The 25,806-nt window shown below is 56.7% G+C and overlaps 2 protein-coding genes across 5 annotated transcripts; one reads left to right on the forward strand and one right to left on the reverse strand.

Moving 5' to 3' along the window:
* Positions 1–739: 739 nt before the first annotated feature.
* Positions 740–16,169, forward strand: ADGRE5 (adhesion G protein-coupled receptor E5). Its single transcript, XM_032313516.1, is given in 22 exon segments — positions 740–793; positions 906–947; positions 949–1,111; positions 4,300–4,350; positions 4,556–4,675; positions 5,197–5,352; positions 8,610–8,741; positions 9,305–9,451; positions 9,950–10,096; positions 10,182–10,228; positions 10,361–10,438; positions 11,335–11,512; positions 11,594–11,707; positions 11,933–12,156; positions 12,715–12,894; positions 13,929–14,129; positions 14,400–14,626; positions 14,723–14,789; positions 14,910–15,001; positions 15,089–15,257; positions 15,346–15,444; positions 15,529–16,169. Coding segments are annotated over 22 exon segments (2,703 nt in total). The 5' UTR covers positions 740–754; the 3' UTR covers positions 15,559–16,169.
* An 83-nt stretch (positions 16,170–16,252) lies between these two features.
* On the reverse strand, positions 16,253–24,477 carry DDX39A (DExD-box helicase 39A). 4 transcript variants are annotated; one of them, XM_032313605.1, is made up of 12 exons: positions 24,067–24,251; positions 22,806–22,937; positions 20,245–20,456; positions 19,983–20,110; positions 19,062–19,154; positions 18,507–18,690; positions 17,695–17,813; positions 17,236–17,367; positions 17,030–17,139; positions 16,781–16,925; positions 16,492–16,639; positions 16,253–16,406 (listed from the first exon to the last, which is right to left on the reverse strand). In XM_032313605.1, the coding sequence occupies exons 1-12, from the start codon at positions 24,135–24,137 to the stop codon at positions 16,390–16,392; spliced, it is 1,491 nt and encodes a 496-aa protein (XP_032169496.1). In that variant the 5' UTR covers positions 24,138–24,251; the 3' UTR covers positions 16,253–16,389. The 4 variants fall into 4 exon arrangements, with proteins under 4 accessions (XP_032169496.1, XP_032169505.1, XP_032169523.1 ...); XM_032313614.1 differs by having other exon boundaries at positions 20,245–20,453; positions 24,067–24,250; XM_032313632.1 differs by lacking the exons at positions 22,806–22,937; positions 24,067–24,251 and adding an exon at positions 24,356–24,477 and having other exon boundaries at positions 20,245–20,453.
* Positions 24,478–25,806: the final 1,329 nt, after the last annotated feature.

Genomic DNA, 25,806 nt, shown 5'->3' on the forward strand with positions numbered 1-25,806 from the left:
TGAGACCTCCCGCGCCCGGCACCTTGTAGGCCCTCTTTAGCATATGAAAACTCCGTTGAAACCTCCCTTTCCCTCACCTTCCCCCAACCTCAGGGTACAGAACCCGCCATCCCTCACAACCCAGGGCAGCAGCTCTTCCTGCCCACGGGTCCTGTCCCCATACTTTAATAAACCACCATTTTGCACCAAAGATGTCTCAAGAATTCTTTCCTGGTCATCGGCTCTGGACCTCAGCCCACCGAACCTCACCTAGGTTCTAGAACTTCATCATCGTCACGTGATTCTCTGTTGCTGCCCAGGAGCCCCTTCGATGTTAAGTTTCCCACACCGGGGCAGGTTGGCCCAGAAAGGCCAGCGCCAGAAGCATGGTGGCCCATGGCCCCCCAGTTTGTCCTCTTGGTGCCCGCCTGGCCCCCGTGAGGGGCCCCTTCAAGCTACTCCCCTCACTCCCATTTGGACTCTGTCTCTGGACCTCAGTTTCCTCACCTGGAAAGCAGGGATGGGGGTTGCTGTTGGCTCAGAGGCCGGCCCTGGAGACTCAGGCAGGCATGCCAAGGCAGGGGCCACAGGTTGCCCCCAACACGTGAGCCCCAAGCCGTTTCCGACATAGCCTCCCCAACCTGGACACCCTGCAAGAAGAGCCGGGCGGCGCCGCGGGCACGACTCCCACCCCGCCCCTGCCTGCACAGCCCCACTTTCCGCTGGGCTCTCGCCAGCCCAGGCTCACGGGGGCCAGAGTTTGTCAGTCGCTCACATGGTGGAATGGGAGGCAGAGGATTTGCGAGCAGAGCAGGTTGTTCCCACGTGAGAGTGTGTGTGTGTGTGTGTGTGTGTGTGTGTGTGCGTGTGAGCCCGTGCAACGCCTCTGGGTCTGTGTTTACTGCACTTTTCCTGTTGGCTTCCAGCTGCCCCGCCAGTTCCGGGGAGGGCCCTGGGCCAGCCTCTGTCCCCCCGCCCCCCCTTCATAAAGTCCCAGCCAGCCAGCCTCGGGACACCGCGCAGCTGCCCAGCCTGGGGAGACTGGACAGCCCTGCCCATCCTCTGCCTCCCCAGCTGGCAGTTCAGACCATGGGAGGCCCCCGCCGCTGCAGCTTCCTTCTCCCCCTTCAAGGTGAGGATTTGGGGACCCTGCTGGGAGGGACAAGGGGGCTATGAAAGCACCCCTGGGTGCTCTGGCACTCCCTGCCCTGCGGAGAAATGGAAGGTGTGGCTGGCGGCTCTGGGGCCCCCGCAGGGGAGGAAGCCACATGGTCAGGCGGGCACATGGAGAGAAGGGCTGGCAGAGCGGGGGCACCCCCAGCCTGGGCAAAAACCCCCAATGTGCTCTAGGAGCCCCCATGCCCACTCATATCTCTGGGCTCTGCCCAGACACACTTTGAGGGCTGCCCCCCTAAGAAGGCAAACTGTGGCATGGGGGAAGGTGAGGAGGCTGGGACCCTGTAGGGAACCGCTTTTAACATAGGGCATGGGGGATGCTGAGGAGCTAGGAGACAGGACCGCTTCACGGGGGGGAGGGGGGGGTACTCCCAACATGTCCCCCATTGTCTCAGTGACAGGGGCAGCCGCAGAGAACCCCACACTTCCTCCCCCAGACCCAGCCAGGACTCCACTGTGGGTTGAAAGAATTTTGCCTGCTGTGGGTTTGAACTTGATTTTTTACCGCGACTTCCCCCCACCCCACCCCTCCTCCCTACGCGCCCCACCCAGGGTGTCTCTAACGGTTATGGTTATCAGGACAGCTTGTTGCCTGAGCAACCAGGCAACAAAGAGAGTGGAGAAATGACATTTGGGGTGCCACAACCAGAGCTTCCCTGGGCCACAGGGACGGGGGTTCCCTGTGGTGGCCCAGGGTGCCAAGCGTGAGCAGAGCCCCACCCGCAAGCTCCACCCTGGCTTTCCTCGGGAGCAAGGGCAGGAGTCGAAGTGGGACACAACTCATGGAGGGCCGTGTGTCTCTGGAGCCAAGTCATGGAGCCCCTGAAATCAGTAAAATGGTGGGGGGGAACCTGGTCTTCACTTTATAGGGTTAAGTGTTGAGTGAGTTGGACACAAACTATTCCTGGTTCACAGTAAGAATTGAGGAAACAGTATTTTATTTTTTATCTTAATTTGTCTTATTGCCTTCTGGGCTGGACACTGGTGGGTCTGGGGTCTGGGCTAGGGGACCCTTAGCAGGAGGAGCAAGAGGAGGGTGACGCCCCCCCCCCCCCACCGCCAGGGTCCCTAAGCCAGAATCGATGGCTCAGGGCTCCACAGGCAATGCAAACCAGATGTGACTCGGAGAGGATGACCAGCAGCTCCTCTCCCAGCTCCTGTTTGGGTGACTTCCAGGGCCCCAGATGGAGAAGGCCTGGCCCAGCAGCCTTGGTTGGAGGGGGGGTGGTGGGGAGGAGATCCCAGCCCGGCCCCAGTGGAGAGGACAGGGCACAAAAGAATCCCCCCAAACACCAGGGTCTGGGGAACTTGAACTCCATTCTGCTTTCCTCAGTGCCCCTTTTCTCACCAGGCTCTTCTGGGCTCCAAGCCTCAGTTTGTCCATCCGTAGAGTGGACATGACCAGAGCCCCTGCCTCCTAGGGCAGGTCTGAGCATGACGGTTGCTATTTGGGGTTTTGGGAGCTGGGGACACATCAGTCCGGTTCCCACCCTGCCAGAGAAGGTCCTTTTGTGGTCTGTCCCACAAAGAGGAAGTGGATCTCGGCTAAGGGACGAGTCAAGCCCTGTGGCCAGAGAGGAGGAAGAAAGGGATCCTCATTCAAGGGAAGGGAAGGGCATTCCAACCTCAGTTTACCTTGACTGGGATGACCTGTGGGAGGAGGAATCTCTGGACCCCCACTGGGCTGAGTGGTATCCGATTTAGCCACAGGAACTAAATGTTTGGGGTACCCTCAAGTCTGTATCCCCCATAGGCCCTCAAGCTGTGCTCCCAATAGCCAAGCCCAGAATTCCCCTGGGAGCCCCATCCAGGGGCAATAGAGTGTGAGTCATCCCTTCCCCTTGGCCCAGGAAGTGACTCATGCCCTCCTGCCCTCCCTCCCGGCCCCCAACCTTCCACCCACCCCCCTGCTTTGGGTCTCCCCGGGTAAGAGGGGTGTCCATAGCTTCGCCAGCCTTCCCAGATTGGCCGAGACTGGACACATCCCTGAGCCCTTCCCACGCCCCCACCTGCTGCTTAGGCACTCTCCTCCCCCGCCAGCTCCCTCTTCCCATTCACCCCCCTCCTTCTAATTGTGTCTCTGTTTCCCGATCTTGCTCTCGATCTATCTCTAAATCTCTTTGTCCAGTCTCCGCCATCTTGCTCTCGGTCTTTCCATGAGTGTCCTGCTGCTCCGTCCATGTCTAGCACGGCCTTAACGTCTGTCTGTTTCTCTCCCTCACACCTCTCTGCTCCCTCCCTCCGCTTTCTCCTCTCTCTGTGTCCCTGGCTCCTTTTCTCTCTCTCTGTTCCTCTCTTTCCCTCTCCTTATTTTCTCTCCATCACTATCTCCGAGCCTCTTTCACTGGTGAACAAGGAGCTTTCTGTCCCTAGAGCCCCTGCTGACTTGAGGAGGACCCCCAAACACATGCCTGGGGTGCAGGGTGCCCCTGAGCAGCAAGGACGGCAGGAGAAGAGCACCCCCACCCCGGTGTGAGCCCACAGTGTCTTCCTGTGTGCGGGGAGCCGGGGGCGAACTGTCACCACTGCATCTCAAGCCAGTTGTTGGGATGACAGATGTCGTGGGTGTGGTACGTGTGCACCTGTGTCCCCGAGCCAGGATCCAGGGGGCCAGAGCACCTTAGATTCTGGGGCATCCGAGAGAGCACTTGCTCCAACCCCTTCACCTTCATGTAAAGCAACGATGATATAAACACTTGGACATACCAGGCAGCATTCACGTGCTTAGATCTCACACACCGCGAGGAAGGGTGGTCCGTCATCATTCCCATTCAACGGATGGGAAAACTGAGGTGCTGGGACGTGAGATCACCTGGCTAAGGTCTGGGATTTGAACCAGGGCCACCCATCTCCCATCTGTTTACTCAACTGTTGTCACAGGTCAGCAGGAGCCAAGACCCCCATCGGGCTTGGGCCCCTTCCTCACCCTCCGTCTGAAACCCATCCCCAGGCGATGGTGGCAGACAGGTGGCTGTAAGCGCTGGTGTCGAGGGAGGGCTGCTCGCCCTCTCATTAGTGACGGACAGAGCCCCAGTCTGGGAGGGCTCGGCAACCCTCTTCCCTCAGATGTGTCCACCTCAGTTCTCCATCAGTCCTTCCCTGCTCTGGGCACCCCCCAACACACACCCTCTCTCTCTCTTCCAGTGCTGGGTATCTTCCTGATTCTGTTGGAAGCTGGGTCCCAGAAAACCAGTGGTGAGTCTGCTGGGAGCAAAGTAGTCCACAGCCAGAGCCTGGGGGAGGGTCCCTGCACCCCCACAGCCAAGGCAGGAGAGACACCTGCTACAGGGGGAGGCCAGGACTGCCCCTCCCAGCAACCCCTCCTTTGGAGATGGCCCTGCCCGCCTCCGGAGCACCTGGCTCAGACCTCACCTTCTGACACTGGTAATCTTCCCCACAGACTGTGCTCGCTGGTGCCCTGTGAATTCCACGTGTGTCAATGCCACCGCCTGTCGTTGTTCCCCGGGATTCAGTTCTTCTTCCGGGGTGATCTTCACCAGCCTCTTGGAGAGCTGTGATGGTACAGGGGCTTGGGGTGGTGGAGGGGCACGGAGACGGTGGGGCATAGCCCAGTGCCTGTGAGGGATGTCAGTGGTGGCTGGGTTCTCAGCCTTTGGTCTTGGGATTGTCCTCAAGGGCAGAGAAATAGAAAGGACAAGATAGAAAGGTGGAAAATAAGTAAACATGGCTTCTTGGAGAGTGTGGAGGTGTGGAGTCTGGTTTCACTTAGCCCTTCCAGGATGGGGGAGGAAGATGCAGAGCTGCCACCCACACCCCACCCCCATCTCTGCACTCCCTACTGAACAAACTCAAATCCAGGATGCCAGCCAGAGGACAGAGAAGAGAGCTGAGTGGGCTTCAGGAATGTCTTGCTCCAGCTGCAGCCCAGCCTCTGCAGCATAGCTTAAGCATCTAATCTTTTCCCAAAAGACACTGATTAAGTATCAGCCCCCATGCTGGGGAGTCAGGTGATGGATAGGGATCTCTTCCTGAAGGAACTCATGTCTTTGGGAGGTGACCCTTTGCCCCATTGTGTTCCAGACATTAATGAGTGTGGACCACTCTCGGCAGTGTCCTGTGGAAAATTTGCAGACTGCCAGAACACAGAGGGGAGCTACTACTGCACATGCATTCCAGGATATGAGCTTGCTTCTGGGGCAAGAATGTTCAAAAATGAGAGTGAGAACACATGTCAAGGTAAGAACTGCCCCACATCTTCCATCACCCTGTCCATGAGGTTGGAGTTCACCAGAGCCATTCCTGAATCATCCCCAGGGGCAGGGCCCAGGCGAGAGGGTACAGCACCCATGTCTGCATGCCTGTGCCTGAGCCGCCAGCACAGAGAGGCAGGGCAGTGTGAAGGCCAAGGGCCCAAATCCCTGCTTTTCTACTTGATAGCAGTGCATCTGAGACACTGGCCAGGACACTTACTCAGAAGTCACTGTTAATGTACAAGATGTGATAATATTATTGAGATTTTGTGTTTGGTTTTTTTTTTTTTTAAAGAGTCCCTATTTTTTACAGATAGAAAAGTAGCTTTGCCTTTTGTTAACTGTGTGACTTTGGACAAGTTCTTTTGCTTCTCTGTGCCTCGGTTTACCCATCTGACGATGGTGCTTACCTCACAGAATTGCTGGGAAGATAGAGGCAGCAAAGCACAGAATCGTGGCTGTCTGATTTTGAATGACCCTCAGTATGATCTAATGTACCCCCTCCAGGATGGGCACCCCTGAGGTCCACCCCAGGGTGGGCACGGAGAGCAGCTGCTCCTATTTACCCCACACCATAGTCACATCTCTTGCCGTTGTCTTGTCCAGTGATGCCATGGTTCGGGCCCAGGAGAAGCCCGGCCTCCACGCATCACCAGGCTTTGTCCCCCTTCCAGGGAGAAGAGCAGGCGGGGGAAGGGGCTTTGGGTATCCGCAGGGGGCAGAGAGGGCCAGCAGTGGGTGGGTGGGGGCAGCCACTCGCCCAGAGAGAGGGGGTTAGTGCAGAATAGAGAGAGAGAGAGAGCAGAGGAGGCGAGCAGGAGTGAGAGGTGAGAATGAGGTGCACCTGAGGGTCCAAAGGACTCTGGTGTGGGTCCATAGGCCTACCCTGCTGTGGAGAAAAGAGCCCACAGCCTGTTCCCTAGCCCCATCCAGACCTGCATGCAGACGGAAGGCTGCAGAGCCTCACTGGTGGGGGTGAAGGGAGGACCCGCACTTTTGTGGAGCCCAGGGGGAAGCCTCTGTCCACGGCACTGCTGGTCCCTAGGGGCCTCTGGGTGAACGTTGTGCCCCAGACATGTGGCCTGGCCAGAGGACAGAGCCTTTACATGAAATGGGAAAAGGTCCATCATCTCCAGGTGAACACAGCATGTTTGGGGAATGGAGAGTGGACTGGGTTTCAACTCCCACAGGCCTCCTGGGCCTGACACTTTTGTGCACTGAACAACCTGCACAACTGTACATGGCGATCTCAGATCGCACTCAGTGTGCCTGGATGGGGATGCCGCCCACCAACTGTTGTGAGCCCCCAGCACAAATGGGGGCTGTGGTTACTGAGAGGCTGCATTGCTGTATTAGAACAGACCAGGGCTGAGAGAAGGGGATTCTGTCAGGTGGGTAGGCAGGGACACGGACGAACAAGAGACGGGAGAGGGACCACTGTGGACCTCAAGCTGGGCGACAGTGAGAGAACAGTCTGCTGGCTTGGCCCAGGGCCTGCTGCCTGAAGACGGAGCTCTGCCACGGACTCAGACTTTGCCGCAGCTGAGGACACATGTAGCCGTGTCGTGGCCATCAGATCTGCTGCTGGCAGGAGATCCAGGCCCCTCTGTGGGCCCCTTGCTCCACTTTCCCCAGGCATCAGAGGATGTCCTGGGTACCCGCCTGGTGTGCCGAACCTCTCTGAGTCCCAAGGCTCAGAACTCTCCCCAGAGGGTCACTTTAGGATGTCTAGACTGTCCCCCTACATCCTGGGCATCTTATTTGCATGAAACGAGAGGCGAGTGGCATTCAAGACACTTTGCAGGAGGTGGGCTCAGGCGTAGTATCCGTCCTCTTCGCCACCATCAGTAACTGCCTGGGTGAGACCTGCCCCCACTGGAGCCCACATGGACCTACCCAGACCAGGAGCCCCCTCAGACCCTTGGCCACCATGGACTCAGGTACCTCATCAGGAAAGGCGGGAGGATGGAGATTTGCCAGGAGGCACGCAGCCTCTCGCCCACCTGCACAGCAGGCCAGTATCCCACCTGGAGAAGGCTCCTCCTGATGCCCGGCCCCTGGCTTCTCAGCCACCCGGCCTGCCTCTTTTTCCCTGCGCCGGGCTCTGTCCTGATCCTTCTCAGGAGCTTTGGTTCAGTCTGGATGACCAGGACCCGGAGGATGTTGTGCCTGGGGTGGACCAGGTGACACCCACCCCCGCCCCCCCGCCCCACATACACACATGCACACACACTCAGACAGTCAGGTGAACCAAGAAGCTCCTGTGTGGACCAGGTGACCAGAGCGGCCATCATCCAGGACCACTGCCCCAGGTGTGACCCTCTCCTGAGGAGGTCAACCCAGGTCCCCCAGGAGCACCGGATCCCTCAGGGACAGAAGACGGAGCCTAGTCATTGGAGTCCAGTGTCGGCATCCCTGCATCCTGGTGGGAGGCCAAGGGCCAAGAAGACAGGAACATTTGCCACCTCTCACCCCCAGCACCTGCTCCCTCTCTGGCCACCACCCTCACCTACTGCTGGCCTTGCTCAGGTGCGGGTTCTCATCACTTCCTGCCAGTCCAGGGGATGCCTTCCCAGGAATCAGAGAAACGCATCTTCACTGGCCCAAGGCTGCCTGACTGGACATCAGTGACACAGTCCACCCCAGCCTGGCGCCCCCTGTCCCGGCAGGCTCTGGCCTGTCTGGCACCATCCTTACTTTCCCTGCCTTGCCCAAAAGCCTCGTCCTTGGAGGGCCTGGCTCTGGGGTGGGTCTTGTCCATCTCCGTGGAGCTGGAATCTCAGAGTGAGCGTGGATGGGAGCACCCTCTGAGGGTCACCAGGACTCCAAGCGAGAACTCAGCCAGTGAGTGGCCATCCTGGGGGAGTTAGGACAAAGGCCATCGCTGGGAGCCATGACAGGTCCCAGTCGGGATTGCAGCATTTCCTCTGTACACGGTTCCTAGGAAGGACCACCCTGGACTTATCCAAGTCCTCAGGCTGGGACACAGGTGGTTACAGGACCCTGCCCCAGCTAGGAGCTGCCCAGAGAGGAGGGAGCCAGAGCTGGCAGACGGGGCGGACTTGGACCACTTCTGGCTACATCTGGAAACAAAACATCTGGGCACCATGCTCGCCCATAGCATGCCTCCATGTGAATTAGAAAAGGCATCCACTCACTGAGGAGGAGACAGCAGAGGCTTCCAGATGCTTCTATCCAAGGAAACAGCTGCAGGCACCCATCACCCTCTCCTTCCCCCTGCAGATGTGGACGAATGTCAGCAGAAACCCCGAATCTGTAAAAGCCCGCGCATCTGCACCAACACCCAGGGCAGCTACACCTGCGAATGCCCGCCCGGCTTGCAGCTCAAACCGGGCGACCCAAATCTGTGCACAGGTAGAGGCCCTGGCAGACACTGTGAGGCTGCGCTGGAGCTGGGGAGGGGCCAAGGTGGATCCCACAGCCCCAGGAGGAGGGAGAAGGCTCTCAGGTTCCCGAAACACCACGGGTTTGCTCTGCCCAAGGAGTCACCTCCCAGGAAGTTCCCACCACAGAGCAGGAAGGCCGCAGGGCCTTCTGGGCCTGGGGTTCCCTTGTGGAGCCCCCGGCCTCTGTGTACACTTCCCGGCCTCATCCCTCGTCCTCTGTCACATGAGAGCAGAGGGAGTTATCACCTCCAGTTTCCAGAAAGGGAACCTGAGCCAGAGCTGGGGAGGGAGCAGGCAAGAGAACTTGGAAAGTTCAGGCCCCATGAGGCAGTCTCCCTTCTGGTTTCAGTCTATAAACCGAGGACCAGGGTCCCTGCCATGCCTGTCTTGCAGGGAAGCCATTGTAAGGTCCATTGAAGTTGAAGGTCACCAGGTGGTAGCAAGTGCAATAATGGTGGGGTCCTTGGTGCCAGGCAGTGAGAACAGGTGCAGTGAGTGGAGGGGACACTGGCCCTCTGGCTTTGTCCTCAGATGTGAATGAATGCAAGTCGGGGCAGAACCCATGCCACAACTCCACCCACTGCCTCAACAACATTGGGAGCTACAAGTGCCGCTGCCGCCCTGGCTGGAAGCCCATTCCTGGGTCCCCCAATGGCCCAAAAAACACCGTCTGTGAAGGTACAGAGCTCAGATGCCACTTCCTGGAGACCCACACTCAGAACATCTGATCCCATATTCAGAGGCACCTGAAGGAACCCTGGGTGCTCTGCTGTGCCAGGCATTGATTCTGCGGGGTGGGGGGGGGGAGTGGCGGGGAGGGGCAGTTCTGGGGAAGGAGCTGGGGTGCCCAGGAGCAGGCTCCTTGTAGACCCCAGGCAGCAGCTAATTACCACCTGGGACAAAGGTATTTCTATATTCACAACCTGCACATCTGTACATGGCTTCTCAGCCATCTGGCCTGCCTCTGTTTCCCTGCACAGGGCTCTGTCCCGACCCTCCCTGGTGGGCTCCCATGTCAGGCTCCTCACACTCCCCATGATCCCTGCATCACTAGGATGTGGGGTCAGCAGGTGATATCACCTCCAGCCAAGGGGGGGGAGGTGGATACTAACACAGGGAAGAGGGGGCAGGACACAGAGGGGAAAGGTGCCCTGACTCTGAACTTTGTGTCCCCAGATGTGGACGAGTGCAGCTCCGAGAAACCTATGTGCCATGAGTCCACCATCTGCATCAACACCGTGGGCTCGTACAAGTGCCGCTGCCGCCGGGGCTGGGAGCTCAAACCCGGATTCCAGAATAAGCAGCCCAACACCACCTGTGAAGGTATCTGGTCTGACCTGACCCCAGACCCCGGCCCCCCCACACAGACACTCTCATGCCTAATGAACTGCTGCTCTATCCCCTGCAGAGATGTCCTTCCCCATCTGGACCCCACCCCCTGGAAAAAAGACCCAGGTGAGTGGCCCCAGCAGAGACCGGCAGGCGGAAATCCCTCCTCAAAGTCAGCCCGATCCACCCTCTTTCCCCAAGCTCCCCCACCCACAAATGAGGCTCTCTGACCCCCCTCTCCATGTCCCCTCCCCACAGAGCATGTCCCACTTCTTTGTAAAAGTCCAACATCTGCGCAAAACCTTCAAGCCAGACTTGGCTCCGGACACCATGAAGGTAAGAGCACGAGCTCAGGGGGACCTCTGGACAGCATGGGGGGTGGCTGAGGGATTTTTCCATGGGGGTGGAGACAGCCCAAGCAGGGGTTACACAGATACAGACACATATACACACCCCAAAACGTGTACACACACACACACACACACACAGAAGGAACATGATGCCCAAAAATGGAGCAGTTAGGAATTTCACCTCTAAGGTTAGACCACAAAGGTTCAAATCCTCACCATCCCTCTCACCCTACCCCCCTCATTGCCACCTTCTGCTATGTGACCTGAGGCAAGTGACTCCCCCTCTCTGGGCCTACTCTATAGAGTCAGTTTGAAGGTTTCATGGGAACTAATAGAAGTGAAGTTCAAAGAAAGGGCAGGGCCTGGCACGCGCTGAGAATTCTGTGAAAGCTTTCGCTTCTGTGCTAAGCCCGGTGGAAACAGGTGAGGCCCTGTGTCCTTTTAAATTTTCCAGTAGCTACTTTAAAATAAACAAGCAAAAATACACGAGTGAAATTAGCATGAAGACCGCATTTGATCCAGTGGATTCAAAATATGACCACTGCAACGTGGAACCGTATTCCGGGGTGCTCGAGAGCACCTGTGGCTCGTGGGCAACTCTTCTGGGCAGTGCAGACCTAGATCAGAGCCTGGCAGGAAGCCCGCGCCTGGGACAAGTCAGGCACCACTGTTCCCGTCCATGCATACAAGCCTCTAGTCAACCACCTCCCTTGTCTTCTGACCACTGCACCATCTCAGTGATTCCGCTGTCACCCCACTGTTCCCCAGGCCACCCCAGCTGGTTCTGCAGTATACCCCTTGGTGGAGGGGGCTGGTGAGGTCAGGGCCCTTTGGCAGCCCCTGCGGGACAGTAACCCACCAGCTGTCACCCATCATTCCCAGGATCTCATCCAGTTAGTGGATACGATGCTGGAGACTCCCAGAGATCTGGAGACCCTGTCCCTGACTGAGAGGCACTCCATGGCCACCAACTACCTCTTGGGCCTCGAAACAGTCCTGAGAATGCTGGCCAAGGCCATGCCGGGAGCTTCCTTCACCTATGCTTCCCCTTCAGACACAGGTGAGATTTCGCCCTGCCCCGCCCTAGCCGGGGACCCCATCCCACACCCAGAGCCCCCAGTCACTACCCCTCTCTCCTCAGAGCTATCCCTGATGATCCAGGAGCACGGGGATCGGGATGGAAACATCACCATCGGTCAGAGCCATGCACGGATGCTGCTGAACTGGGATGTGGCGGCTGAAGCCAGGGATTCGGGTACCGGCGGGGAATCCGAGGGGATGCCCGCAGGAGGGGGCTGGGACAGCAGGGATGTGGCTGGAGGGGAGGTTCTGAATATCAACAACTGGAAATGGAGTTATTGCTAGGGCCCCCGGGGGCATCATGGTGGGTTGGAGAGCCTGAATCAGAGGTCTTAAGAGACAGGATCGGGAATGAGAGGAGGGAAGGCAGGAGAAGGTAGCCAGCCTGTGTACCCCCCAGGCCCCACCGTGATGGGCATCCTCTCCAGCTGGAACATGCGGAACTTGCTGGCCAACGCCTCCCTGAAGCTGGAGACTGAGAAGAAAGCTGAGCTGAGCAAGATCCACCAAAGTACAGTCCACGGCGCCCAGGCTGAGATCGTGTCCGCAGTCAACTTGGTCTTTCTGAGCAACACACACACAGAGAAACTTGACTCCCCTGTCACCTTTGCCTTCTCCCACACAGTGAGTCCTCAGGTGGGGAGGAATCAGCCCTACTGCTCACCCCTTAACCAAGGTCCCAGCAGTTCCTGTGCAGCCTTCATTCCCCCACTCTGCTCCTTCCTCACACAGACCTCAGGGCTTTGGCCGCCTTGCTGTACCCTGTCTGGGACACAGTTTTCTCCCACCTGGCTCAGTCCTTTACCTCGTTCCAGTCTTTGGAACTCCTCTTTTAGGCCTTCCCTGATCTCCTTATTTAAAATTACAATTAGTAGTTATGCCCCGCCTCCCCCGTGCTGTTTCCTTCTTATTTCCATTGCACCTCATCCCTTCTAACATGCTATCTAGTTGACTTGTTAGATTTATTATTTATATCTGTCTCCCCCACTAGCATGCCAACCCCAAAAGGGCGGGGATTTGTGTCTTTCCCGTTCATTGTGTGCCATGCCGGGGGACACAGCAAAGTAGCTGCTCAGTAAATACTTATCAAAGGAAAAGTAGCCCTCCTTGGGCTCAAGCCAAGCCCAGGACCCAAGAATGGGCTCCAGGCTAACCTTTCCAATCGTTCCCACCTGCCCACAGCAGGAGGAGACACCTAGGCCACGGCAGGAGCTGATCTGTGCATTCTGGAAGAGTGACAACAGGAGCGGGCACTGGGCCACCACAGGCTGCCGAACTCTGGGCACCAGGAATGGCAGCACCACCTGCCAGTGCAACCACCTGAGCAGCTTTGCCATCCTCATGGCCCACTATGACATAGAGGTGAGCAGCCAGGGGCCACCCTCAACAGCCCACAGCTGGCCAGGCTGGCCTAGGTTAATATAGGCAGCTGGTTCTTTTTTTTTTTTTTAAGATCTTATTTATTTGACGGAGAAAAAGGCAGCGAGGGAAGGAACACAAGCAGGGGGAGTGGGAGAGGGAGAAGCAGGCCTCCGGCTGAGTAGGGAACCAGATGCCGGGTTCCATCCCACAACCTGGGATCATGACGTGAAGGCAGCTGGTTCTTGATGATACAGCCCAACTGGCCCTATATGGTCACACAGGCTGGGAGCCCCACCTCATGGCCCCCAGCCCCTTCCCTGCACCACCCCACCCCCGCAGACCTCCCCATGGTTCAGCAACTAAACGGTGTAGCCTGGCACTGCAGACCCTGCTCTGGCTGGTACCCCTTCTGACTGTCCATTGTAAATTGTTTTCAGTTGTCAAATATTACTAAACGCTCCTAAGCGAGCACAACTTTCTGTTTGTGGCCTCAGAGATCCACAGGCAAACTGGTCCACACGTTTAATTGGAATGGGCCAGGCAGAGTAGGGGAGGCTGTGGTTGAAGCCAAAGGTCCAGGAAGGACAAAAAGGTGGGTTTCAGTGAGTTAACAATATGGCAGGTGGGGAAGGAGTAAAATTTGAGATGAGGGAGAGGAAGTTCAGAAAGATGGGACAATCAGTATTAGAAAAGAAGGATGTGAAAAAAAAAAAAAAAGAAAAAAAGAAAAGGAGGATGTGGCCTTGAAGCTTCCCTGGGGACCTTCTCAGAAGTCTGGGTGTTTAGTGGGGAGACCCACCAGGAACCGGGGACCCCTGCTTCCTCCATGGTTGTTGGGGGGAGGGGATGTGATATTTAGGATGAGAGACACAGAGCAAGCTTGCTCAGGTGTTGAGGGCAGAGGATGCGGGGGTTAGGTGAGCAGCTTGATCAGAGACCTGCAAGGCAGACCCCAGATGGGTCTCGGTGGTGGGGCCCATGAGGACAGGAAGTCCTCAGGACGCTGAGCCCCGCGCACCCCACCCTGCATCTAGGACCCGAAGTTGGCCTTGATCACCAAGGTGGGGCTGGCGGTGTCACTAGTCTGCCTGCTGTTGTGCATTCTCACCTTCCTGCTGGTGCGGCCCATCCAGGGCTCGCGCACCACAGTGCACCTGCACCTCTGCATCTGCCTCTTTGTGGGCTCCGCCATCTTCCTGGCGGGCATCGAGAACCAGGAAGGAAGCATCCAAAAGGTAAGGTCCGGCGCGGTGGAGGGTCGCCCCCTCACCAGACCGCTGGGTCGGCGAGGCCCGGTACAGGGAGAGCTCCGCCCACTCCCGGGGCTTGGTGAGGATCACAAGCCCGGGAGGCACGCGCCTTGGCCGTAGCGCGCGGTCTGCGCCCGCCTCCCACTCGTCGCCGAGCCCCTCACCCCGCGGCACCGCCCACCTGAGGGAGGGCTCTTCGAGGGCGGACCCAGCCGACCCCGTCCGCACTGACGTCGCCCCGCCTCCGCCCCGCAGGTGGGGCTGCGCTGCCGCCTGGTGGCGGGACTGCTGCATTACTTCTTCCTGGCCGCTTTCTGCTGGATGAGCCTCGAGGGAGTAGAGCTCTACTTCCTGGTGGTGCGGGTGTTCCAGGGCCAGGGACTGAGCAAGTGGCAGCTCTGCCTGATCGGCTACGGGGTGCCCCTGCTCATCGTGGGTGTCTCCGCGGCCGTCAAAAGTGACGGCTATGGCCGCAACGACTAGTGAGTGCAGGCCAGTGGTTGGGAGGGAGGGCACAGTCTGGGCCACAGTGCCCTGCCCGCTCCGTGGCTCTGACAGCACCCTCCCCTCTCACCCAGTTGCTGGTTGAACCCTGAAGGTGGCTTCCTCTGGAGTTTCGTGGGACCCGTGACCCTCATCGTTCTGGTAAGTGCCCCCACCTCCACAGCCTGAGGCACGTGGCCCCACAAGGAGCCGTAGGAGACCTGTTCTCTCCCTGCAGTTCCAAGGACTCCCCCTAATGTAAATTCTGTGCTGCCCACCCAGTGCAATGCTGTGATCTTCGTGACTACTATCTGGAAGCTCACACAGAAGTTTTCTGAGATCAACCCAGACCTGAAGAAACTAAAAAAGGCCCGGTGAGAGCTGGGGCCAGGAGGGGGCTGGCAGGGAGAGGAGGGTGTGGGGGGGGGGCCTTCCCCACTGACAGCCTGTTCCCCCTGCAGGGTGCTGACCATCACGGCTATGGCTCAGCTCTTTGTGCTGGGCTGCACCTGGGTCTTTGGCTTATTCCTCTTCAACCCGCAGAGCTGGCCATTGAGCTACACCTTCACCATCCTCAACTGCCTGCAAGGCCTCTTCCTCTTTGTGCTCCACTGCCTGCTCAACAAGAAGGTGGGCTGCAGCCGCTATGGGTGGGGTGCGTGGGACCCCCAGTCCTGGGGCCTGCCCCTTCCCTAACCTGGTACTCTGGGCCCCACAGGTAAGGGAGGAGTATAGAAGGTGGGCCGGCAGGGTCACAGGGAACAAGTACTCGGAGTTCACCACATCCACGACTGGCACCAGCCACAATCAGACCCAGGTAAGGGCTGAGCCCGGGGTCGGGGTGCTGGGCTAGAGCGCCCCCAAACCAGGCTCCCTTCTCATGGTGCCCCTTTCTCACCAGGCCCACAAGCCCTCTGAGTCCGGTATGTGACAGCGCAGGTCTGGCCAGGCCAGTGGCTCCTGTGGCCTCAGCAGCTTTTGCACGTGCCAAAGACTGTCCCCTCCTCCCTCACCACTCTGCTCCCTCTGCCCTCCTGCCTTGGCTGCCACGTGCATTCTAGAAAGCAGGGGGGCAGCAGCTATAATCTGGCACTGACCCCAGGACACCCAGCCAGGTGAGAAAGGACCTGCAAGGCCTGCTTCTGGCTGCCTCTCTGCTCCAGCTCAGCCAGGACCCAACGTGAGGACAGAAGCTGGCCGAGGGCTGCAGGCACCTTCCCCGCCACACAAGGCCCGGACATACAGGACTCCTGTGCCGGGCCTGGCCTTTCCCCTCATCTGTCCTTGCCACAGAGCAAAAGGCCAAGGTGCTGGGGCTCATGCTGCCCCTTAAGCTAAGACTGAGGCCAGGGGTAGGAGAAGGGCAGGGCCCCTCCTAGCCCCAGTGCCTGACGCTCACGGTACAGAGGCCCATCTGCCCCTGGAGGCAGAAGGCTCTCATTGTTGTGAAGGTTGTGGATATTGTATGTTTTTTTGTTTTTTTAATCTGTATAAACCTTTCAATGTTGACGCTTAAAAATTAAAGATCACACTGATACCGAAGCTGGCTGCAGGGGAGGCTGGAGCTCACTGGCCAGGCCTACTACATCCGTGAAATGCTGAGAACTGACAGACAGGGTGGGAGCCAGGATTCCATAATAAAACTTTACTCTTACACAAATCTACAGCTTTTAAACAGTAAAAAGGCAGGCCCACTGGCACCTAGAAAGAAGCCTGGCAGCAGCACTCGGGAAACAGGGCAGCTCTGGCCATCAGCGCGTGGTTACCGGCTCTGCTCAACTGTAAGACACAGAGGGGAGGCCAGTGAGATGAGGAACCCGGGTTCCTGTCTGGGCCCAGCCCCTTGGCCTAGCCCCACACTTACTATATGTGGAAATGTCGATTTCTTCAGGAAGTTCGGCCACGTTCACCTCAAACCTGTCCTGAACGTCATTGAGGATTTTGGCATCATTCTCATCAGATACAAAAGTGATAGCCAGACCTTTGGTCCCAAAGCGACCTGCACGGGCCACCTGCAGGGTGAGAAAAGTGGGGCGTCAGGCCAGAGACACAGCCTAACCTGGGAGTCTGAGGACAAGCAGGGCCACGTCCCCATGCGCCCCCACCCTGGGAGGGGGGCCTCAAGGAAGGGACACCTCTGTGGAAACACTCACTCGGTGGAGGTAGGTGTCTGAGTCCTCGGGCATGTCGTAGTTGAAGACGATGTTGACTCGCTCAATGTCCATCCCTCGGCCAAACAGATTGGTGGCCACCAGGATCCGCCGCTGGAAGTCTTTGAACTGCTGATAGCGCGACAGACTGGGTGCAGGAGGAACAAGAGGTGGCCATCAGACATGGGGTTCCTGCGTGACACTCCCCATGAGGCGCCTGCCTAGGAGCCTCTGAGGACGGCACGCACTCACCGCTCCTCCTGGGCCATGCCCCTGTGGATAGCGATGGCCGGGAAGTTCTGTTCCACAAGGAGCTGGGCCAGGGCCATGCAGCGCTGCACTGACTTCACGAAGATCACCACCTGCAAGGGAGGGAGGCAGGAAAGGCGGTCAGGGTCAGAGGCCCCTGCATCAGCCTCACACAGGCCCAGACCCCAGGAAGGCCCAAACCGTGTCACCTGGTTAAACTCCAACACATCCAAGAGATCAAAGAGCTTGCGGTTCTTCTCACTGTCCTTGAGCTTGACATAGTACTGCTGCAGTCCGTGTAGCGTGAGCTTGGTCTCATCATCCACAAACACCTCCATGGGCTGTGCAGGAAGGGGCAGGCGGGGTTTACTTCTGGGCTTCTGGCCTGGCCAGAATCTTCTAGCGAAGGACTCCATGCCGTGAGGCTTCCCGGAGGGCCTGCTGTCCCCCGGTAAACGCCTTTCTCCCAACAGCTGACCTAAGCTCTGGTCTGACTCGGCTCCCAGTCTGACAAAGACACAGGAGGGAAGGCAGGCCCCTGGGCCCCCCAGCATTCTCACGCAGTGAGGGAAGCGTGGGTGTCCTGGAGCAGCAACAGCTCAGAACCAGAAGCCAGCAGGGCCAGAGCCGGCACACGGAGGCCGCGGCCGCTGTCCCGCCCCACTCACGTCTTGCATGAACTTCCTGCAGACAGGCCTGATCTCCTTGCTCAGGGTGGCGCTGAACATCATGCACTGCTTCTCGTGAGGCGTCAGCCGGAAGATCTCCTGCACGTCCCGCCGCATGTCTGCATGGGGAGGGCGACAAGCAGGTGGGGCTGAGTGCCTGGCAGACCAGGACCCCCACCCGAGACCAGCCCCAGCTCCTCCCAACCTGTGCCAGGGAGCCGTTAGCGCCATGACGAGGGCGGTGTGAGCCGAGGAGTGGAGGGAGGGGTGAGTCCCAGGTGCCTGAGGGGCTGGACTCGGGGTGAGCACAGGCGCGGGAGGAGCTGCCATCCACTTACACGCTGCCAGAGCGGAGCAGCCGTGCCAGCGCGCCTCGAGCCACGCTTCAGGGAGGGGAGCCTGAGGCAGAGACAGCCGCTGGGGTGAGAACTGCAGCCGCCTCCCGGGACACAAGCCCCATCTCCCACTGGCCCTGGCGGGGCTCACAGGGCAGGCGGGGGCGAGAACTAACTCAGCAGGCGCAAGGGCTGATGTGTACACGGGCCCGGACACGGCTCATTTGGGCCCTGTGGCCCCACTCATCTTGCTCAGAAGCAGCAGGGCACTCTGCCCATGCTAGAACTTATCCTAAAATCGTTTATAGAAGACCTGGGCGCCAGCTACCCACCTGACCCCGTCTCTGGAGCAACCTTTGACCTATCCTGTCAGGGCCCACCTGGCTCTGAAGTCTGGGGGTTAGTGGGACTGTGAGGGCAGAGAGGGTGTGGCTGGGTGGGCCTCTGGCAGCTCCCAGACCCAAGCAGGACACTCACCCAGTTGCTCCAGCATCTTGTCACACTCGTCCAGCACGAAGTGTTTCACGTTCTTCAGGTTCAGGCTCCTGTTCCGCACTAGTGCCAGGATTCGGCCTGGTGTCCCCACTACGACATGGGGACAGTTCTTCTTCAATATTTCTTCATCCTTCTTGATGGAAAGGCCCCCGAAGAACACAGACACCTATGTGGGTGGAGAGAAAGGTGCTTTTGCCTGTCTAAGCACTCCAGGCTGATAGCCACCCAGCCTGTAGCCCTGCCAGCTTCTGTTCCAGCAGCCCCCTCGTCCCCTGGGCCTAGAACCTGAGGACCAGAAAGGCCTGAGAGCCTGGCCCTTGACTCTGGTGGAAAGCAGCCTCACGGCTGGGACCAGCACAGGCCTCTGGGGGCCATGCATAATTCAGCAGGCTCTTAAGGAGCATAAACCACCGCAAACCTCAAAGGCAGCCTCTGCAGCCAAGCTTGGTAAATGGTAAACACTGGCTGGGCCAGAGCCGGGAGAGCAAGTCTGCAGAGGACCATGCAGCACACCCAGCCCAGGCTGAGGAGGCTCACCTTGACACTGGGCATGTACTTGGAGAAGCGTTCATACTCTTTGCTGATCTGGAAGGCGAGCTCCCGCGTGTGGCACATGACCAGGACTGAAACCTGCAGGGCAGGTAGAAGAGAGACACTCAAGGCAGGGTCCCAAGTCCTGTCCCAGCCAGAGCCCAAGCCTGTGTTCTCTCATGGGGGCCCAGGCCCACCAGGCCCCTATCCCTCCAGGGTGCCTGCCAGACTCACCCCACACCTCCAGCCGCCGAAAGGGCCAGTCTGATGTTCTATCTTTGCCCCACCCTTCACTCCCTATATCCCTTCAGCTAACGGGGTCTGTCTCCCACTGCCAGGATCCACAGTGAGACCTAGCTGGTGAGGTAGCCCATGTTAATGGTTTCCTGAGAGTCTGCTCTCTGGCTGTCCCATGACCACCGACGAAGGACGCTGCTCCTGCCTTTATGCCCATGATGCCAAGTGCTACGACAACACCACAACCTCCCACTGAATCTCCCTTTCCTTCAGTTACTGTAAGGAAACAAGGGATCGTGCAATGACACAGCCCAAAGATGCGTGCCCCAGTGTGACAAAAGCACAGCACAGGAATGCACCTCAATTCTCCTCTAGCAAAATTCCTGTGTGAGGAATTAACTGTCAGCAGCAACCGTTGTAACAAATCCTTATTCAATACAATCTCACCTGAATAAACCTGCACAATCTAGAAATACACATGACAAATTAACACCTGTATCTCTGGCAAGTAAAACCCTGGGCACTTTTCAGTTTTCCCCCTCAGCTTCCATTGCGGGGGGGGGGGGGGGGGTGATTCGGTCACAATCTTAAAAGCCCACAAAAAGCACAAAGGATCAAAAAGGCCAAACAAGGGAGCTGTAGCTCCTGATGCCTTGGGCACTGGGCCCCACAGGGAGGGCCCCCACCCACCTGTCCGCTGACTGGCTCAATCTGCTGCAGGGTGGCCAACACGAAGACCGCCGTCTTGCCCATCCCAGACTTGGCCTGGCACAGGACGTCCATGCCCAGGATGGCTTGCGGAATACACTCGTGCTGGACTGAGGGAGAGAGCACGTGTGAGCGACCAGAAACTGGATGCTCCCTGTGTGCAGGCTCCTCGCCAGGTGGCTGAGGAGGCCAAAGTGCGAGTGCTCAGAGGAGGATCCTGGCAGGGAGAACCAGGGAGGCATACCCTCGGATGGATGCTCGAAGCCACAGTCCACTATGGCCCTCAGGAGCTCTGGCTTCAGCAGAAAGTCCCGGAAGCCAGAGCTGTGGATGGAAACATAGGAACCCTTGACGTCTTTCTTGGGGGGAGCAGGAGTGCTCTCCGGAGGAGCCTGGGGCTCTTCATCTTCCTCATAATCCAGAAGCTCATTTTCCACATCCTGTTCCGCCATGCTGCTGAGAAAAGAAGAGGAAGAAGAGCTGAAGGAGGATGAAAAAACCCACCCACTGAGGCTCACTGAGGGAGGCCGCCGAGCAGCTGCAGTCTGTTGACACAGGCCCAAGAAGGGCAAGGCACTGGAGCCGTCTTCCAAGCTGGCACAGAAAGGACCCAGAAGATGAAGCTGACGGCCATCACTCTCTGACCCCTTTCCGTCATGGCCTCCCCCAGGCCCCCGACTCCTGCAGAAAGTCCCACCATCTCCACTTGGGCAGCACCCCCAGCCTCAGCCTGTCGTGGTCACACCCTGCCCTCCTGTAAGCCACCTGATCTTGGCCAGGGCCCCTGTTCCCCACACCCACACATGCACACACCCCTCCGCCTCCCAGGGCCTCCCTCTGCTCTCAGAGTGAAATCCCCACACTTCTCTATGGTTCTTACATCCCTCCTTGTTGGCCCTTGCACAACTCGTTCCACAGTATCCCTTTTGAACCACCCCCAGCCTTGCCTGGCTGCTCAGACTCACCAAGCCCCTACCCCAAGCTTCTGCGGCACCTTGCCCTCACCAGGAAAACTCTTAATGACCCACCTCAGCCCACCTAACCTAAAGGAGCTCCCTCCCCACCATCGCCCAAGAAGTCCACCGGGCCTGCACAGGGTAGGCCCCCTGAGACCAGGAGAGGTGGCTGCCAAGATGCTGGAGAGAGCAGAGTCTGCCCTGCCCCAGCTCCGCCCGCTATTTGTGGTCTGCACAGGGGAATAATTAAGTACTCTCATGAACAGGCCTCCCATTGGGCCCAGGCCAATAAAAAGAGAGCTGAGATGGTAAATAGAATTAATACAAAGGTTGCTTACCTCCTGGCTTTATTTTATCCAATACATGCCCAGCACCTACTGGGTGTAAGCTACAAGGGACCCGGGAGTGAGAATATGATCTTTTGTACTCCCAATCCCACCCTAGCCTCCAAGTCTAGAGGGAGGAAGCGCTGAAGCAGCCAGTCACTCTTCTTTCTAAGCTGGATATGGAGGGTCCTGGGCCCACTTTCCGGCCCTCCCTGTCTCATTCTCTCCATGACTTCATCCAGCCCCAGGGTTTTAACCACCTCTGTGAGGGAGACCTCCCAAACTTATGTCTCCATCCACTGCCAGCTCCCTTCAACAGCCTCTGTTACCCAGCTGCCTTGCCTACATCTCCCCTCGGAACCTGAACTCAGAATACCCAGACCAAAACCCACTGTCTCTTCCTGCAGACCTGCTTCTCAAAAAAGCAATTCCATTCTCTCACTGGCTCTTTCTGTCCCCCTGTCCAGTCAGCCAACAGGTCCCAATAGGGCAATTAGGCCACTTCTTACCGCTGCTACCTCACTGGTCCCAAGTTCCCTTCGCTTTTCTTTCTTTTTATATATTTATTTAAATTACTTCTACACCAACGTGGGGCTCAAACTCAGGACCCCAAGATCAAGAGTCACATGCTCTTCTGACTGAGACAGCCAGATGCCCCCTCACCTTTCTTTTTTAAAATTAGAACAGCTTTGGGAGCCTGGGTGGCTCAGTGGGTTGAGCATCTGCCTTTGGCTCAGGTCATAATCTCAGGGTCCTGGGATCAAGTTCTGAGTTCGGCTCTTTGCTTGGCAGGGAGCCTGTTTCCTCCTCTCTCTCTCTGCCTGCCTCCCTGCCTACTTGTGATCTCTCTCTGTCAAATAAATAAAATCTTTTTAAAAATAAACAAATTTTAAAAATACAATTAGAACACCTTTACTGATATATTCACATGCTCTACCAGAAATATGTGCCACGATCACCACAGCCAGAATGCATTACATATTTCAGTTGGTCTTCAAAAAGACCAAACACATTACCTATCAGCCTCCCCCTCCAACCCCTTTGGCCACTGCTCACCTACTTTTTTTTTCTATGAATTTGTTGTTTCAGACATCCCATAAATGGAATCACAATATGTCACCATTCATCCAGCTTCTTCATTCTGCATGTTTTGACATTGATCCGCTTTGTGGTATGCATCAGTACCTTGCTCCTTGTCATGGCTGAACGTCCCCCATAGGGCTACCAGTTCACCCATTGTCAGCTGATGGGTATTTGGGCACCATCGTCTCTTGCCTGGATTTATGCTAATAGTCTCCTCACTGGTCTCCCTGTTTTCCATCCCCCTCCACCTTCTCTTCCCGCAACAGCCAGAGGAAGCCTATTAAAGTGATGTCAGAGAATGTCACTCCTCTGCTCAAAACTCTCCACAGGCTCCCACTGTGCTCAGACGAAAACTCAAGTCCTCACCATGACCTACCAGACCCTACACGAACCGACCCCCTCCATGCTCAGACCTCGTCTCCTCCATCACTCTTACTCACTGGCCTTGCTGCTGTGCCTCAGACCCGCCTCTGCACTTTTGCACTTGCTGTTCTTGCTGCCCACAATGGACATCAATCCCCCTACTTCCCTCAGACCTCTTGCTCCAGAAGGGTACTTCTTGCAGGCCACACCTAAAAAAGCACCCTTTTTAAGGTCATGCCTGATAGCCCTTTTGCCCAGAGCCTAAAACAGATAAGCACTTAACAACAAGGGCTGAATGAACAGAATTAGAATTGAGGCCTCAAGACAGAGTTTAAGCACTAAAGTATGCATATACCCTTACTAATTCTTGAAAAAAAAAAAAAAAAGTAATCTGAATAGGAAGGGGTTAGTTCCCAGGCAGCAGAGAAAAGAACAGGAGCTAGGAAAGGTCAGTCCCAAAACACCAGGCCCTTGTGAGGAATGGAGAGCAAGACTGGCTGGTAGAAGTAGAGGCAAAGGACAAAGCTGGGAAAGCTGTTCAAGTTGAGGGCTTTCATACTTTATTTGCTAACCTATAGGGAATCGCTGATTAAATTCTTAAGTGACTCAGTTGTCCCAGAGCAATTTATTCCAGAGTAGATGAGTGGGGAATGAGACCAGAAACAGGGAAAACCAGTCACCAAAAGAGGATTAACCAGCGTGGGGGTGTTATGAGGGAAGAAGGTGGAACATTCAGCAGGGCAGGGTACTCCCTGGGCAGAGAATTAGAGTCACCTACTCTGACCGTCAAACCTGGTGACCAAGATGAGATGGTGCATTTAAAAGATACAGATCAAAATAAATCGTTTTGTTCTTAGGGAGAGAGATTCAGGGCAGCCTGAGTTTGAGGCACAAATTTTTCTAGAAAGTGGTGAGACAACATGTACTGCTCAAAACAAATTAGAGAGGACGAGGGCTGTTGGGGTTTGTCCCACCCAGCGGGGATAGCTGCGAATGCTGAGGCCCCAGGAGCAGATGAACTTGAAAGCTGACGCCGGAAAAGTGACAATTTAGACACACCCACGGGTACCCATTCACTGTCAAAGTGCCCCCAGGGAAGACTTCCACCTCAGTTTGCGTCTGAGACATCTTTTTTGATCTAAATCTCTGGAACCCCGAATCCCCCAAACACAGAGCAAAAACACAGCAATGTGGGGGTAGGCAAGTCCCTCGCACTTGGGGAAGCCTGTCCCGTCTACAAGTTCGGGTTTCCGCCACCGCAACCCCAGACCCTGGCGTCGCCCCCTCCCCAATCCCTCCCCAATCCCTCCCCAAACAGCCTAGGCGGTCTTCTCGGACAGAAAGGCTTTCTCTCCAAATCGGGTTCGACCCGTGGGCCGCCATGACAGCCTACTCCCGGAAGCGGGCATGGTCCTCGCCCGCCAACAGCCACGGTCCCCCTTTGCGCATGCGCTGTGGCATTCAACGGCCGAGCCCGCGCGGCGGGTGCCCCAACCGCCCCGCCCCGCCTTGTCTCGCGCCCGCTCCTCTTCCTCTTCCCCTTAGTCCCCGGCGTCTCCCATCGCCAGCTCGCCCGCAAGTCCGAAGTCTCTGCACCGCGGCCCCGCGCCCCGGGCCCATCGCTCACCTGGCACCCCGTTCGCCTCCGCGTGCTGCGAGAAGTGCCGTCCGACTCCGGTTACCCGTCTCGCGCCCCAGCACGAGCTGTAGGGCTTCCTGCCTCCTACGTCCGACTGCGGCTCTGCTTAGTGGACTGCTGCCTTTTCATTCAAGAGAGGCGGAAGCGATGATTGGGTCCTGCAGGAGGCGTCTGGAGGCTATTGGTGAAGAGAGGAAACAGGGCGTGCCTTTTGCCTCGGGTTCATTGGTCAATCTGAAAGTAGGCGCCCTGGGCTGAGGCCGACGTGAGGCCGTGCGCTGTCACGTGACCGGCGGTTTGCCTTCGGCGGGCGTCTCCATATTTAGTACTGGCAGCTGAAGTCGGAGATGGTTTGCTTTTGGCAAGTGTCTCGCCTTTCTGTTACATGGCTTCTACGCCTGGCATGGAATTCAGGACTCTTGAAGTGGGCGTGTGCCCGCGGCCACTTGGTAGTCCAGGGTGGAGGCTCTGAAAGAGTCCTGAAAAGGATTGGGAGGTCGGAATGACTGCAGGGTGAAGACAGTTTGCACCCACTGTGACAGTTCCCTTTTGCTGAGAGTCTTGTCCTGGGTCAGACTGTGCTGGTGGCCGTGCAGGTTCAGGCCACAAAACCCAAACCAAGATGTTTTAGTCATAAAACTTTTTCTTTTTCTTCGCATTATTATTATTATTATTATTTTTACTTTTTCCTTGTATTATATTTTCTCCACTTTACCCACCACCACCCCCACTTCCGGTACTTTACTGAGGTAAAAGTTTATAGTAAAAAGAAAAGGTCCACTGAGTTTTGAAGATTGACAGCCAGTGACGATTGCCCAATGAAGATACAGAACATTTCCAACATCCCAGAAAGTTCTGTTGTGCCCCTCTCAGGTGAACCGCCCTCTTCTCCCTGACCCCTAACCAGGCAAAAACACTATTTGTATTTCTATAATGATGGATTAGTTGTGCTATTGAATTTCATAAAAACAGAAGCATGCAATAGTTTTTCTTTTTTATCTGGCTTCTTTTGCTCAAAAAACTCGTTGTTTTTTAGATTTGTCCATGTGCTGCCTGTATCAGTAGTTATTATTCCTTGCTGAGTAGTAGTCCACGGAGTGGCTATACCACAATATAGCCAATATAATTTCTCCATTCACCCACTAACAGACATTTGGTTGTTCCTAGTGTTTGGCCGTTATTAATGAAGCTTGTAGAAGTATTTTCATGAACGTAAGTTCACTTCTCTAGGGCAAATGCCAAGGAATGGAAAGGTAGGCTGTAGGTCATGTATATGTTCAATTTTAGTGGATCGTGACAGTTTTCCTAAGTTGTTCTTCTTTACACTCCCACTGGGCACCCTGTGAAAGTTCCACTTACCTGGTATCATCAGTCTTTCTCAGCTGTGTTTTGATTTGGGGATTTGGGATGGTGGGGGGAAATGGAGGGGAGGGAGATAA

This window comes from Mustela erminea, chromosome 1 (genome assembly GCF_009829155.1).
Source record: "Mustela erminea isolate mMusErm1 chromosome 1, mMusErm1.Pri, whole genome shotgun sequence".
Classification (NCBI taxonomy): domain Eukaryota; kingdom Metazoa; phylum Chordata; class Mammalia; order Carnivora; family Mustelidae; genus Mustela; species Mustela erminea.